This window comes from Dermacentor variabilis, chromosome 6 (assembly GCF_050947875.1).
Source record: "Dermacentor variabilis isolate Ectoservices chromosome 6, ASM5094787v1, whole genome shotgun sequence".
In the NCBI taxonomy this organism is placed as follows: Eukaryota; Metazoa; Arthropoda; class Arachnida; order Ixodida; family Ixodidae; genus Dermacentor; species Dermacentor variabilis.
Genome location: NC_134573.1, coordinates 60,625,474 through 60,642,153, shown reverse-complemented (window position 1 = coordinate 60,642,153; position 16,680 = coordinate 60,625,474). Strand labels below are relative to the sequence as shown.

The 16,680-nt window shown below is 45.4% G+C and overlaps 1 protein-coding gene across 1 annotated transcript in view; it reads left to right on the top strand.

The window, feature by feature from the left end:
- The first annotated feature begins 1,847 nt into the window (after nucleotides 1–1,847).
- Nucleotides 1,848–16,680, top strand: part of LOC142584805 (uncharacterized) — a 42,149-nt gene continuing 27,316 nt past the window's right edge. Inside the window, exons 1-2 of the mRNA XM_075695079.1 lie at nucleotides 1,848–2,215; nucleotides 9,849–9,968. Of these exons, the coding sequence (XP_075551194.1) occupies nucleotides 2,063–2,215; nucleotides 9,849–9,968 (273 nt within the window). The 5' untranslated portion in view covers nucleotides 1,848–2,062. The remainder of the gene's footprint in view (nucleotides 2,216–9,848; nucleotides 9,969–16,680) is intronic.

The window sequence follows — 16,680 nt, the reverse complement described above, 5'->3', positions numbered from 1 at the left end:
TCTTTGCGCTGGCTTAACAGTTGAACATTGTTTTGGATGCGTCTCCTTTTGGAAAGAGGACAATCTGGAAGTGGGGTGAACGATGTCTTAGCCATACAGAATTTATTTGATTTCAACAGCTACGCCAGCTGCCCTCCATCTAGCCCAACAAGGGGACGCTACGAGTTCCGAAGAAAACGAAGACGCCAGCTGTACGTAGCTAGCATATATTTAGTCGAATGTAAGGCGGCCACGATGGTAACGCGAGGGTCGACTTTCCCGTCAAGCGAAATAATAAAATAAATCGCAAATGTAACGCGAGACGAAATGAAGAAGAAATGGTGCCTTTATTAAAGAAATCACAATTCGGAAATAAGTTCTCTTGGACGCGGTCCCTTTCAGAGGTCGTCTAAGTGAAATTTCGCGTGACTTGGCTCCAAAAGCGTCCCCGACAGGTGTTTCTGGCGCTTGGCCAAGGTCGCTATCAGTACCAAGAGCGCTCGCTGTCAGCCGTGTACTTCGAGGGGTTCGTTGGCGGGACGAGCCAAGCCTCGCGAAAGCGAAAATATCTCCGAAGCTTCGAGCTTGTTTGAGATTCTTAAGGGGCCGCAAAACCATTTCATTTGGGGAGCAGGCCACTAAAAGCTCCACAGCCCTTCCTACCGGCCTAGGATTGAAAGAGTGTCTCACGCGAATCGTTGACTCGTTGACGGCGAGCCACATCCTCTCGGCCATCAAAATTGCTCGTCTCTCGTATTGGTCGACATACCGAATGCACTAAGCTGCCAGATTAACGTCCCGAATAAACGGAGTCGAAGTGCGAAAGGCCACAGGGTGCTGCAGCACCGTAACTGTAACCTTAGTCCATGCTCAGCGAAAATGGCGTCGTTTACAACAAAGTTTTGGCTTCAATAAACTTCTTTATAGATTGGATCAAGACATACATGTCGTCAATATGACGATAAAAAAACCGAAATATTTAGGATATTTGTGTTAAAATGGCCGATTTTGCCGTTATTCGAATGTAACGCGAGGGTCGAGTTCAAGCAACGAAAATCATCAGAAAACCTCGCGTTACAATCGAGTAAATACGGTACCACAACATTATAAGATACCCAAGGTTGGATAGACTACACCAGGCTAACCCTTGCTGCCTGGGAAATCGGAAGAAAACGAAGAGAAGACAGGAAAGACTGAACTAAGAGTCCTGTATCCTGTCTGCACGCCTCACGCTTTTTGCGCATAATGAATCCTTACCAACCAGCTCAGCATTCTGTCGTTCAAAGAGAGAAAGGCGAAGTTTTGAGAGGAGGACAAGAAAATGCAAGAACTTATTTTCCCCGGTTACGTAATATTCAATTGTGGTGCCACCGGCCGGGCTGCGTAATTCACTTTGCAGGGCAGCAGGGCCCTCGATTGTGGCCACAGAACACCCACATGCTGTGGCGCCGCACCACTGGGCACTTTTGTCCCTAAGAATGCCATTTGCCTAGGTACTAACGCAGGAAACGCCCCTAGATCTATTCGTCCCTAGGCAACGCTGTCTGCACAGCTTGAAACACGCACCCTGCTGCATTTGCTGCTCTGCTGTGCTCAGCGGTAATAAATCGTGTTTTCTCTGTCACGATGAGGGCATATGAAAATCGAGGTGCCGCCATGGTTCACGTTCTCCTGGGCGGCATTGTATAGGTGTTTTGTGGTGTGAGCGCCGTCCTGCTCACTCAACCTATTTGTAGTACACTATAGTTAAAATTAAATAACGGTGCAGTAAAAGAAAATGACAGCTCTGGCAGATATGATATGCATTTGCAGGTATTTGTATATTATAGGAGTACTGCAGGTGCCTCCTGACAGCTGCTAAAGCCGCATCGCCATTGTTATCTTAATGGTAGGGCGGTAGCTTTTAAGATCGGAGCTCGTGCTGCGTGCACAGCGTTTATTTTAGTTTTCTTCTTTGTTTTTGACATTCCATGCGTTCGTTTGGTCATAGCTAGGGAGGTCTTATCAATCGCATTTTTCGTAGCCTACGAAGAGCGACGCGAAGGTTCGTTAAAAGAATACCCATAACAACCTGACAGCTGGCATGGCGACGAGCGGTGCGAGCGCTGACGGCAATTTGACGCGAATGACGGCGGAGGAAACGGAGGCATATTTTGCTTGGGTTGAATACGTGCAGTCTGTAGCGGAATCAGCAGATATGGAGGAAAAGGTACGCAGCGCCGTGGACAAAACTAAGGTGAGCATCACTCTTTGGGTCAGCGTTGTTTCGAGTGCGTACTTTGCATACTGTGACTGGATTTGTCTGTCGCGGTCTGTGGCCCTATTTGGTGCATACTTCGCGTAGTAAAGAATCACAAAGACGCACCACAGCAGAAATTGACAGTTGTGCGTGCGCGCACTCTCCTACTATGTCACGTACGCATCAACTAGGCCTGCAGCAAATCCTTTGAAGTCATTCCGAATTTTGGAGACTGTGGAGAGGCCGACCTAATTCTTTGCCCCCGTGGCACTTCGGAGTGGGAACTCGCTAGAAAGCCAAAGGGGCCTTGTTTGGGGACAAATTAAGCGCCTGCCAGAGGCTGTCTGCTAACGCTGTAATCCTCCTAATTACGATTTGTGTGCCCTTTCAGTTATGAATTATGATGGGCTGCCAGTAATTAATAAATGTGTTGATATGTTGCGTAAGTTTATTCCCTGGTGCTGCGGACTTTATTGAAAGAAAGTCAAGGCACTAGGATGGGTATTTGTGCATTTTCCAAGGAGTCCCCAAAAATTACTCTGTAATTACATTGATTCACTGCATAGCCATTCATGTCATGTTTTTCATAAAGAGAGTTGAATGATTCACTCGAAGCACTGGCACGAGGTAATTATTCGCTGCAGCCATTAGGAGGAAGGAAAAACGTTTCCTTTACCATTGGCCGGAGAAATGTGGCCTGTTGAAAAATCCTGTCAGACAAGGGTGTACCTTCATTAAAGGTGTTGTGTTAGCAATACTCCATTTTGGATATAAGGTAGCGCACATAAAAACCAGGACGCACAGAAAGGAATACCGACACACCACTAGCACAGAATTCCAAACTGAAGTACTTTTTGATACCATATACATATATGCTGAAACAAGCTGAAATACAAACGTGGCCTGAATTGCCAAAGCCACCTGATTCAGTTAATGTAAAGAAAATTACTTCCTCGGAAACAGCATTTCCTTGTCATGCAAACCGACTGATGTCCAGCTAACAGTTTTCTATTTTTTTTTATGTGATATGCTTCAACCACTTCTCGGGAAGTCTGATATTTGTGTTTTAACAATTGCACGATAAGCAGCACAGGGATAGACTGCTGGAAGCTGCATTCCTGACAGACGCACTGTGCTCCTAACTGTACATTCGTGTCCTGCCTGTTCCATGGAAGTTTTGCCACATGATGAGGACATATTATAAACCATGCCACTATAACGGGGTACCAACTTTAGCGTGTGTTTGATACCACACCTGTCTTGAGCTGCCTCATGCTGTTTAGTAGTTCAGTTGTTGACAAGAGCGCAATTCAATCCCAGCCTATTCCTCGCAAAAAAGGATGATGTTGATGGCATATCGCTTTCCGATGTTCCTGGACCCGTGCACTAACTTGTGCTTGTACAGAATGAGTGCTGACATCCATGAGTGCTGCTGGTCAGCTGTTTGGTTTTTATGCGGGCTGTTTTATATTCAAAATGAAGCATTACCGACTCACCACAGTCTCAGTTTCATTGTAGCTACACTCTACACATTCAAGTCTTTGTCTTATTTTGTCTTATTCGCACGATTAGACCATTTGCATTATTGATAGAAAAGTTCTCTTTCCCGATGCTGACAGCTCTGGGACTTCAGTTTCCTCAGACTGCTACCAGCTCATAGGTGTTACAGGCGGCAGGCGTTTGTGGTTTTAGAAGAGCCGGTCAATGTGCGAGTAACAAACAAGATGTGAATTCGAACAATGACTTGAGTAGCGTAGCAGCAGTGTGTTGGGCAAGTTTGAAGATGTTAAAGGGCAACTCCGGCGATTTTTCGATGCCAACGGATGTCAATGAAATTCGCTGAGTACGTTCCTCTGCACACTCTCGTCATGTCCTCAAAAAACAAGTTTCAGATGTGCACAAGGTTTTTACAAATGAATTTAATAAATTGCCTCGAACAACCCACCTTACCTGCTCCTCAGTTAATGTCAACATTGTGTATGACTAGAACTTGTTGCTGGGCGAGTTAGTTGGGATCTAATGAATACATTGTTGTGCCAAAAAGGAAAATAAAGACTTAAGAAGGAGTGTATGAAACGACAGATCAAGCGCTCGATCTGTCGTTTCATACTCTCCCTCCTAAGTCTTTATTGTCGTTTTTGGCGCAACAGCGTATTCATTAGATATTGTGTATGGCGCAGGAACATACCCAGGGGTGGGGGCGGGGCTTGACCCTTCCCCCTCCGAAATTAAGCGGCATACCCCCCACCCCGCGCCACCACTCCTCTCACACATTCCATAATCACTGTCAAATCAATGTTGAGACTTGACAGCTTTTCGATGGTCAACATTTTGCTGCCTTTTTCACTTCTTTTGGATGGCGGTAGTTATCGGCATCTCCTGGGGTGTGAAGCCCAGTTTTCTCATCGATTCGGTGCCCGTGCGCTTAACTCGGGATGTGTTCAGGTGTCACCATTTATTCAACGGTCATGCACATCGCTGTTGCTTTGTTAGTTCAACCTTCTTTGTTTAGATTGATCCAGGGACCAGGAAAGGCATTCGTTTCATAGTGAGCTGGTCCGTATGCTAAAGGAATAAGTTGCGGCCGGATAAAACGCCAGTTGCGTTTAACTTTTCTTTTTGCTTCATTATTCCCTTGAGTAATGGCTCGCCACGACGCTGGCAGATCCTTGGAACCATATTCCCGCGATATGAGTTGGAAAGGTGGAAAATAAAATAATGCGAAACAGCATCCATCATCAAACTCTGCAATAACCCTTAAACCCATAAGCAATATGACTGTCACCCATAACCTTTTCTTGTTTTTCCCTAATTGTACAGCACGTTTTGTGCAAAATTGGCAACTGGAAACAAGAGTCGCAAGGAGTTGAGAAATTAATTGATATACTAAGGGGGAGAGAGCCATGGCAACAGCCAAACAGGAAGGAAAAGCGAAAATTAACAAATTTAACCATTGTTTATGAACATATTTACTGACCAACATCTTTTTATTTAAAAAGAAAGTAGAGAAAACAGCACTGGAAGTGAAGAACATTCCGTGTATTTGGAATTGCACTTCTATAGTTATCGGTCGAGTCACCTGACACTGCAGCCACTTCTCTGCTGTGCTTATGTAGTTGTTTTTCTAACCTTCCGCAGTGGCCGCAGTATGTCTGGAACCACAGAGTCCTGCGCTCTACGCGGTTGTATGGGACAGGCGGCCACTCATCGTTATGCAACTTTCCAAATAACAATACGAGTCGGTTTTGGCACTTGACAGAGCAGTAAACGAGGGATCCAAAAGAATTGTGATTGTTCTGCAAATATATATTTCTCTATAATTCTTCCAGAGCTAATTCAAAGAAAGACTATGATAGGTACAACTTAAGTCTGCAGTAAAGCTCCACCCATGCCCTCATAGAGGCCAGCCACTGTTCTTCCGTGAGGCTGCAAATAATTCGTACTTCAAGCTCTCCCTGTTACCCATATAAGGTGGTAACCACAAAAATAAAATTATTAGCTCGTAATTTTATACATTTTCCCTCGCCTATTAAAGCGGAATGGCAAAAGTCTAATTCTTTATTGAACTGAAATAAAATGCTTGCTTCGCTGCACAAATGTATTGGCAAGTTTAAGTTCAGTTCAACTGAACTTAACTTTCCAGTGAAGTGAATGGTACCGCAGACTTTTGAAGATGTAGTCAATAAATTATGGAGTTTTACGTACCAAAACCACAATCTGATTATGAGGCAGGCCGTAGTGGGGGACTCCAGAAATTTGGACTACGTGGGGTTCCTTAATGCGCACCTAATTATAAGTACACGGGTGTTTTCACATTTCGCCCCCGTAGAAACTGTGGCCGCCGTGGCCGGGATTCGATCCTGCAATTTCTTGCTCAGCAGCCCAACACCATAGCCACTAAGTAACCATGACAGGTAGGCTTTTGAAGAGTGAAATGCTCAGACTCCATACACTTTGTCCATGTCTGTTGCACACCTCATTGCTTCAGTCGATGAAAAGACTCTTCAAGAACGGCAGATGCTCTGGAGGTATCAGGTACACACGCCATTTTGAAAAGGTGACGATTTTGTTTGCTTCTGTGATTGGCTGGCGGAGTAACACAACCCCGTGCGGTCCGTGTGCCTCGATTGCCAACTGCTGTTTTTTTTACTTGTATGCTACTATGGAAATCATTATTTTACAGTTTCGCTTGTTTACTTGTTCTTGGCCGTGTTCTTTTGCGAGTCCATTTGATGTGGTTCCTTATTTGCCAAGTAAAGGAGAGGTGTATCATCACACAGGTGTACCAATGAGATACACCTTATTTCATTTCTATTTTGCGGGTTTATGTGTCTTTATGGCGAATGGTGGGCATTATTCACATTTGTACTAGTGAAGGCACCCCTACCCCTTATTTGCATAGAAAAGTTACTTTGGGTTGCCCCCCCCCCCCCCCCCCGAAAAAAAAATCCTGAGTACCGTGCCTGGTATGACATCAGGGGAGTCCCACTCATAACATGCCGGGATGTGTATTTACAATTGCTAGTAGGTACAGCGGAGTGTAGCACTTGCGGAGACGCCGGATGTTTGCACGCACGCGGGAGTAAGAGCGGGTGCGAGAGAGGAAATGTCGGGACTTTTACACCTTAAAGATATGGCTCTATTTCCCCTTCAGACGCAGCGATCACCAAATGGGGCTTTCGGTTCCACTGCCTCACCGTGCAGGCAGCTAGCAGCACAGCGTAAACAAACTCGACCGCACTCCGCAATGCCGGCATGTCTAGGGGACAAATGCATACAGCACGCGCTAAGAAACCTCCTCCATAGTGCCTAGGCAGAGTCACATATTCAAGAAGCAAAGGCCCCCAGATTTTCTCTCTCGCACCCACTCTTACTCATGCCTCCAAAGAAACGTTGAGCACCGCTAGAAATGCCACACCCTGCTGTATCTACTAGGAATTGTAAAAATGAGAGAAAATCTTGGGGCCTTTGCTCCTTGAATATATGCTCCCCGGTGGAGACACCCTTGACGTCACATGAAGAGGTTTGCTCGGCTGCTAAGTCAGGTTTCGGTTTCATTTTTGTGCTTTCTTGCTTATTTAAAATTTTTTTTCGAATTTGTAAAACAATTCTACTATCAGACACGTGACAGGAGGGTCTCGGGAACCTAACTATTATATTACCTTGACATAGTAAAAACAATCGCCTGAGTTGCACTTTAAGATGGCGACACGAAGTCTGGGGGAAATGGATAGGATAGTTGCAAGGCAGCGGATTGGTCTTTTGAGGGACGTTAGCCTCATTATTTCGGCGTAGGATTCGTCGCGGTGGCATACAGAAGGGGGGGACCGTGTGTGGTCGAGGCACTAAGAAAAGTATCCTGGCGTCTGGTGCTTTGGAATGTGTCAATGTGGGCTTTTAAAGGAAAAAGCAAGTGAAAAAAGAAAGAAAACCAGGAGGAAAGAAAAAAAAATGGAAGAACAAATATAAGGGTGACAGCAGTAAAAATGGGAAGGGGCAAAATGGGAAGGTGTACATTGGAAAATTGCTCGTATGGTTGATATATGTGTAAAAGCGTGGAAGAGAATAATAAATTGAGTGTTAGTGGGGATGCAGGAAAGAACTGGAAATGGAGGAACAGGTAAGACTAAAAATCAAGGTTAGCTGGTGGCATAACATCTTTTGGGCCTTTGTTAATGATATTATAATTTCTGATTCAAGTTGCAGCTTTTAGTAATTTTAAGTTGCCACGTGCCAAATTGATCCTTGTCAGGTGTAGGCATTGAAATCTGTGTATGAGGTATGATTCTGTATATTTCCTCTCATGTGGTGAACGGAAACTTGTTTGTAGTAATATAGAGTGTTGATTTATTGAATATATGGGCATGTTCATTGAAGTGGCTGGCTACTGCTTTAGGTAAGTTGTGTTTGGTATCTGCGTGATGACCGTTGAGTCCTGTAAGAATTTGTTGTTCAGTCTCACCTGTGTATTGTTTGTTATAAGTGGCACATTCTAGACAGTAGATTACATTGCTTGACATGCAGGTGAAACTCGAAGTTGCCTTGTAAAGGTAACCTGATGCTGTACTTTTTACTATAGTAGTAGATTAAATATGTTTGCATGTAGAGCACCTAGGGTGGCCACACAGACCGGATGTTGGCTTTGTCTTTGACTTTAGCATGGCATGTACAAGAATGTCCTTGAAGTTAGTGTTGCGTCTGTAGGCTACTCTGGACTACCAGGCCTAGTGTCGTCAAACGACATCGCTCATTTCCCCTTTACAGTCAGCCACCACCGACAACGACCGCACATGACGTCACTCCACTAACTCATTAAATCTAATCCTCCGAAGATGATGAGATTGCCTTTGAAGAAGATAGGTTCTCCTATCGAAATGTTGGCCAGCCTTTCTGAGGCACCTTATCCCAGTTTATAACCTTTATACCACGTGTGCTACTCCATATGTCGACCCCCCTTTTTGACTTTACATTTGATGCTAGTGTGGTATGTATTCTGCATTGTGGACTCAAGTGAGTCGTTAGACAAGACTCAATATCTGAACTAGGTGGGAGTAGACGACAGCGACACAACCATTCCGGCCCTCTCCAATCGTACAGCAGCACCCTCTTTATTTTTTTGGTAATTTTGTAGTAGGTCTACAGGGAACTAGTGCTGGCCAGGAGGTGTTGCAGCAGTACGGTTTTCCTACTAAAATGTGTTGACGCCATACAGTAGGAAGGTCACCAAAATGGCACAATATCTTAAACAATCACAAACATGACCCTGTATTAAAGCTCGCTAATGCCTGATGCATCCAGCCAAGCTCTGTCCATAGGAACGTGCTTTCCAAGGAGCACATCCGCTCCCACGTTCTAGCATGTCAGCGAGTCAGGTCAGACCTCAAGGATGCCTCAAGGTACATGTACCTCAAAATGAGCGGTGAACTTGCTAACATGAAATTGCAGCATGCCCTACGAAAAGCTGTTTCGTGTTTGGCTTGTAGACTATGTTACGGCGCGGCTGTCCGCACGTAAAGTTTCAGCTCTGCTTCTCCATAGCCACTCACACGTTGTAAAAATACTATACCTATTGTTGCACTAAGTGCAAGCAAATAAACTATGAAAACAAAGTTGTGCCGCTTCACTGTGGTACACTGTACTGCTGTGGCACCTCTGTCGTCATAATGCGTACAGCTGCTGTCGCAGTGGCCCAGTGGCTATGGTGTTCTGGTGCACAGTACAACATTGTGAGTTTGATTCCTGCAGTGGCCACCATATTTCGATAAATGCCGGATGCAAAAATGCTGATGTACTTAAATTTATATGTCTATGAAAGAACACCAGGTGGTGGAAATAATCTACTACAGGATCTCGTATAGCCCTGTATTCCTGTGGAATATTAAACCCTGTCACTCACCCACTCAATCAATCACTCAATCAGTCATGTATACAGCATATTGTCTTCCCCTGCAGTACACTGTCTTCGTTTCTCTGCGTCTTTGTTGTCACCTATGAGAATCGCTACTCCACCAAACGCTAGAAATGTAATTGCGGCAAAACGTTTTTGAACTTTTAAAGCTTTCAGCTGCAGCACTTGACGACTCTGCTTCAGGCAACGCATTTATCAGTGATTGTATTATCTGAATTACAGGCTCTTAGGCGCAAGTACACCTGCGAAATAGCCGAGGCTTTGAAGGAGGAGAAGCACCTGAAAGCTCAAATCGCCTACTCTAAGGCAGTTGTGACAAACAAAGACGACCTGGTGACACTGGTATGTACCCTCTCTGCCAGAATGGCGTAACTCTGGTTGCCTTGACCCTTAGCTCACCTATGCCTGATGTAATTTGGCCTGTTTGGTGTTTACCATATTTAATTACTTAGCACTGCAACACTGACAGACAACTGTGAAAAGGAGCACAAGTGCTACTTTCGACAGTTCTGTGGGTGAGAAGAACTAAAATAGTGAACCATTGCTCGTTGCACAAACAACACTTTCACGCCTGGTGGGTCATGGTAGTTATTCACCCTGTATGGCTACGTGCGGTTTTCCTGCAGTGGGCAACCGATGTTTTCGCTCGACATCAATGGATAGGATACTTGTTGTTTCTGATTTGACTCATCATGGAGCCACCTCACTGCACATTCAAGAAATAAGGAGCAAAACTCTCCGTTGACTCACCGGTACGTCACAGTGCACTCGAGGGCCTGACCCAACTGGGTGTCGGAAACCGAGCATACCAATACGTCCGAAACTTTCTCACCGACCGGAAGTGCCGGATCAAAGTTGGTGAGCATGAAACTGACATTATAGAGTTGGGGAGCCGAGGCACGCCGCAGGGATCAGTCATCTCCCCTTTTCTCTTTAACGCGGCGATGCGTGGCCTCCCAGAACTGCTGTGTTCTATCCCTGGGCTTCACCACAGCCTCTACGCTGACGACGTGACGTTATGGGCAGCGGCAGATGATCCACAAACTCTTCAAGAGATCATGCAACGCGGCATTGACGTCGTACAAGCTTATGCGGAGTCGAGGGGCCTGACGTGCTCACCGGAAAAATCCGAATACCTCCTGATCAAGCCCGGCAGAAGTAGCTGTCCCAGGGGATTACCACGAAGAAGGCGCTTCCTTGAACTTAAGGTCGGAGAACTTACCATCCCGGAGCGCCCCAGTATCAAAATATTGGGGCTAGACTTTCAAAACACGCTGCCCCGGCAGGCATACATAACCAGCAGAACCATGTACTCGACACCATATGTCAAACTCGCAGCCACGGACTTAGCCAAATTAAACACAATGATCCGACGAAGCACAAAGGCAGCCTTGGGCCTTCCGGACCACGCGGCCACCGCAAGGCTAGAGGCCTTAGGCATGCATAACACGATCGAGGAGCTCTTAGACGCTCACCACACAGCCCAAGTCCGTCGTCTCTTGTTAACCCTGGCTGGCCGCACAGTCCTCCGGAAGCTCAGTCTCAAGGCTATCCCCGAGGTTACAGAGTACATGACGATTCCGCGAAAGGTCAGGGGGCATATTTATGCCCCACCTCTACCCCGCAACATGAACCCCGAGTTCCATCAGGGCCGTCGGCAGGTCCGTAGTGAAGCCATTTGGCGACGCTACGGCTCGCAAGATGGAGTGGTCTACACAGACGCAGCCAGACACCCTCGCGGCGACCTCATGACCGCGGTGGTAGCGGATCACAACGGAGGATTGATAGAACATACAACAATCACGGGTGGCCGAGTGGGGGAAGCGGAGGAAACCGCGATTGGCATGGCCATGCATGCGGAAGCGAATACCATCATCAGCGACAGCAAGCAGGCCATTGGCAATTTCGTCCATGGTAGAGTTTCCAAACAGGCGTACCATGTCCTCACACGACGCCCCCTAAGCAGCTTGAAAACCCTCGTGTGGATCCCTGCTCACGCGGCTGTGCCTGGCAACGCGTCGGCTCACAGTTCGGCTCGAAATCTCGCGCGCCGAGCCTTGTCCGCGGATGTGGACGGCGTGAATGAGGAGGAGAGACACGAGGAACCCTGCGAGACTTATTATGAAATAGCCCATCGGTATCGCTTGAGGTGTCGCACGCTCCCACCACCGGCCAAGCAACTCGACAAAACGCAAGCGGTCGTGTTTTGGCGACTTCAGACAAATACATACCCACACCCAAAATACATTAACAAAATCACAGGGGGCAAGGAAAGCGACAAATGTAGGCTCTGTACAAAAACAGGAACACTCACACACATAATGTGGGAATGCACCTCGCTCCCGTTCTCTCATCCCCCCGTCAGCAGCGAGACTGACTGGACAGCCTTGCTCAGTTCCGGGGACGTCAACCGACAACTTGAACTGGTGGACTGGGCATAGTGTTCTTTCGTGTGGTCTATTTCTGCAGCTTCCATATTGTTTCTGGTGCCATATTTAGGTGCCTTGCTAAGATTGTGCACAATATGATATTTTGAGGCATGCATTTTCATCTTGCTCGGAGCTCTTCTTGATGAATATCAGTGCTCTGTAAGTATCCGAAACACTTTAGGCTTCCTTTCTGTCTACACTCTTTGTTTTTTGTGCTGTGTCAAGTATGTTTAATTTTTTGTGAGGCAACTTGACCCTTGATTGCTTTATCATGCAGTGCTTTTAAATGCTGGTTGTAAATGCTTTTCTAAGAGTGAACTCCTTTACATTGGTAGAGGTAGTAAAAAGATGTGAGTCAAATATATTGCACTGACAGAATGAAGGTATAGAAAATGTGGCGTAACAATGTTAACACAATATAAGGGAATTGAAGAGATATACCTATTGAAACAAAACATAGCCTATGCACAAAAAACTTCCAGGCTGTATTGTTTAAGGTGTGATGCCATACATAGAAATAAAGTTAAATAAACATGTTTTGGAAGGGCGTAAATTTGACAATGGAGTCTTGATTACAAAAGCAGTAACAGTCGAACCACGATGTAATGAAGTTGTCCTTGCAGCAAAAAACTTTGATAAATTGCAAATTTCGTTAATTCGACATTTTAAAGTTTCAGGCTTAAAAAAAAAAAAACTTCACAAATTGCCAGAGCATTCCAGGTGGATAACTTCTTGGCAGTAAGCACTTATATTGCAAGAAGGTCGGGTCATAACAGTGTGGCTATGAGCACCGGCGCCTGCAGTGCTGATAGCACCAAGATCAATGCATCGACGTGGCTCACGGCGTCCGAGATCTGCGTATGTTGCGTTGTACGGTGTTGTAAATCTTGGACGCCATAGCTGACCGCGATTAATGCAGGTGGTGCCCACATATTAAAAACAAGTGTAAAAAGTTGCGGATATTGGTCCTGAGCCCCCCCCCCCCCCCCCCCCCCCCCAATGGCTTTAGCCAGAAAGATGGAGCGTTGATGTCGATAGCAAAGAGACTACACGAAGTAAGGTTCGTAGTTTTATCAGTGTCATGCGGGCTCGGCCAACATTAACAGATCTCACTCGATGACCACAAACTCGCAGTTACAACAAGAGTGAGCGCTTCGTGCCATTTCCCGGAAATGAGATTACGCGACCGCCAGCACTGGGGGATGTGCGGAAACAACAAAATGTGTGTGAAGGCACCATCCATTTTGGCTTGCCGCGAGGAGATTACCTCCAAGATCGATAAGGCTTATTGCCCGTGCACGGACACGCCCGAGGAGGAGAAGGCAGATAGGCACGTGTTCCTGGCCATCCCTCCCGCCCAGCGGATGTTTGAACACGTTGCCGCTTGTTCACTCCCTCCCCATCCCTTTTGCACAAAAGGAATCGTCAGCTCTCATGTTTCTCCGACTTGTTTACCAACGTGGCAAATGGCGCAGCAGTGTTTCCTGCTTACCACCACGTCCCGGTGCGCGCACTTTGACAGCAGTTCTGCTGCTCAAACTTTTCATGTAGAAGGACGCTTGAAATAACTTTTTCCTCGGCTGTCATAGTTTTTTGCTCTATTTACTAGCCATGCAGGCTCCCAGTACATGATTGAAATGGTCAAAAAGCTTGTTAAATTGAAACTGTCACAAAGTTACTTTTTAGATCGCAAAAAATAAATACACGGTTTTCATGCAGCTAAGGTCGAGACATGAACACAGTCTGTTACATCGTGAATTTTATTAAACTGAGGTTCATTATGTCGAGGTTTGGCTATTTATTTCATGAAACAACGGTTTTCCATGGATTTTGTCCAAGCATGTAACAGATGTGCCCATACTCAAAAGAAGAAAGAAAAGTAACCATTTGGTCAATGCAAAGCTCTAAAAGAACTGAAGTTGTAGCTCAAACAGTTTTTGAGCTATTTAATATCAAGCGAATCCTGATCGCTGATGCACTAACGGGCAAAGCAGTTCTTCAGCGTCATAAATCAGAAGTGCAAATCTCAGTTTTTGCAGAAGACGTTTGTTTCATATTCTTCTTGATGGTCCTTATAGCACTTGATTTTGATGTTTTTCTGTGACAACACGTAAATTTTGGATGTAGCTTAAAAATCTCCACCAAGCAGAAAATGGTAATGAGCACCATAGAAATCAATACAGTAGTTCTCAAACTGCTGACAAGGTAGCGGAGTAAGTTACTTAACCATAGTTACATAACCTAAGCTAACCATACTTAGTTACCGGATATGGTCCCTGAGGGGATGGAGTTCCACAGAGGTTCATGATCTTGCAGCTCCAAGAGACCATAGTTGTGCGGGAAAGCTACACTTAGTGCTTCTAGAAGCTATGCTGGACACAGCACAAGTGACAAATGTGTGTTCTGAAACCCTTTATCTTGACCTCTCAAGTGCACTTGATTGAAGAATGCTCTTTTGCGACAGCAGTTAAATGATTTGTAAGCTGCAAATGAAAATATCCCTCTGCATGCTCCGATGCATGGCTTAGGAAAGGATTCTTATCTACATAAGTGTGGGGGTGCCATCTGTTAGTGTCACTCAAAATGAATCCAGAGTCCTCCGCTGGGGCATCCATAGGCGGAGAGTTCTCATTTTTCCAGGAGGGGCTGGGGCCTGACCAGCTTTCCGAACCATATATATATATATAATTTCTTGCGCTTGAAGAAACTGCGCTGAAGTGATGGCGTTAAATGAGTATATACAAGATCTCGTAGTAGGAGACAATTCTATTTCACAGCCTGAGCCCTCAGGGTGGTGTGATCTCCCTTCGTGTAATTGTCGCATACTTGGCTATCACTAATACTGCTTCGCCTGTCCGGTGAAACTGTCTCTTTTTTTTGTGAGTGCGAGTATAAGCACTACTGCGCATGACTGCTGTTGATTCTGATTTCGAATGAATCCAGCTTGTCCTCATTTCGGTTACTGAGTGAATTATACAGTGTTCTCCAATTGTCATGCACCAAGGCTTTAAAAGAGAGCAGCTGCATTACTCTAAGAAAACCTAGTGCACATTGTTTCCAGTACAGTGGAGTACCCACCTGTAATTCTTTCGTTATTGAGATTTAGTTCAGTAATTGCAATTGAGTATCTAAGTCGAGCAGTACCGTCCTAATTTTCAAAGTGTCAGAGAGGCATTTGTAGGCATCTCAAAATTACATCTAACTGCGGTGTTTTCAGCTACGTACTAATTGCATACAAATTTTTCCACTGGCAAAAAGCCTCATGAAGTATGACAAAGACCACGTGAGTGCGCTCCCGCCTGCCTTATAAAGCAGCGCCCTCAAATAAGCTAATTCAAGGAAACTGATTTGCGTGTCGTAAACCCAAACAAACAGCGCATCACCTTGAGAATAATATGGAACGAGCACCAACATCAGGTTTCACGGTTTCGTCACATTTATTATCCGTCTCTCAAGGCCGACTGATCACATTGATAACAAAAGCCCCTTGATAACGCGGCCGAAGTGCCGCTTTGTCTACGCGCGAAATGTGACAAGCAATGTAATAGGCAGAGATTGTTTCTAAATCCCAGGCTTTGCTTGCACCGCATTGAAAGAGTGCGTGCGAAGGTATATTTCGAGCCAGAAACTTGCTTTGGACCAAAGTCAAATTAAAGAGAACATCTTATTTTTCATGAAAGTATATACGTGCTGCAAAAACAGGTTCGTGTCAAAAAATAAAAAGCGAAATAAACAGAATGAGAAGCGACCAACGTGTAGATAAAGGCAAAACCGATGCGTTCAAGAAAGTAAATATACCACTTCTAAATGAGCCCAATGGGCATTCAGGATGTCTGCACAAAGAAAAACACAGACACACACACACACACACAAAAGAAATTCAGTGTGCCCTTATTACCTATGAATTCGTAAGCTCCGTTGAACAGTAGCCTAGAGGACGTGTTCGAAAAAGTCTCTTTTTGCAGCTATGCAGTACTGTTTCCGTTTCATCACATCTTCGGAGGCTTTCTTGATGACTGATGCCGGAATTCTACGGCAAACATCCGTTATTCTTGTCTTTAGCTAATCTCACGCCTGTCTCAATCATGTAAGCACAATTTTCCACATGACCCCAAAGAAAGAAATCGAGTGGAGAAAGGTCAGGGAACCTAGCCAGCCAAATAACAGGGCCATGCCTTCCAATCTACTGCGCGTGAAATGTTGCATCCCGCCAGTTTCGTGCTTGGCTGCTGCTGTGTGCGGGTGCCCCATATTGCTGATACCATAGAAGTGGAAGACGTGACAGCGGGACTTCGTTGAGAAACTCATCCACCACTTATTCAAGGATTTCATTCGCGTAACGTTGCCCTGTCAGTGCATGATCGAAGGAGGTGGGATCTATTATAGCACCGGCATAAATTCAGCGCTCCAAACTGAACAACCACTGGTACTGGTGCCGATTGCACTTTACCCAGCGTAGATTGGAGTTCGTCCAATAGTTTGTATTATGTAAATCTACCTAGGCGTTTCTACGAAAATTGCCTTCATCTGTGCACATGATGTTGCTCAAAAAGTCCGATAACTCATCGGCTTTTGTGAGGACCCAATTTGGGAAATCTAGACGATTCTACAGTATCCTACCTTCA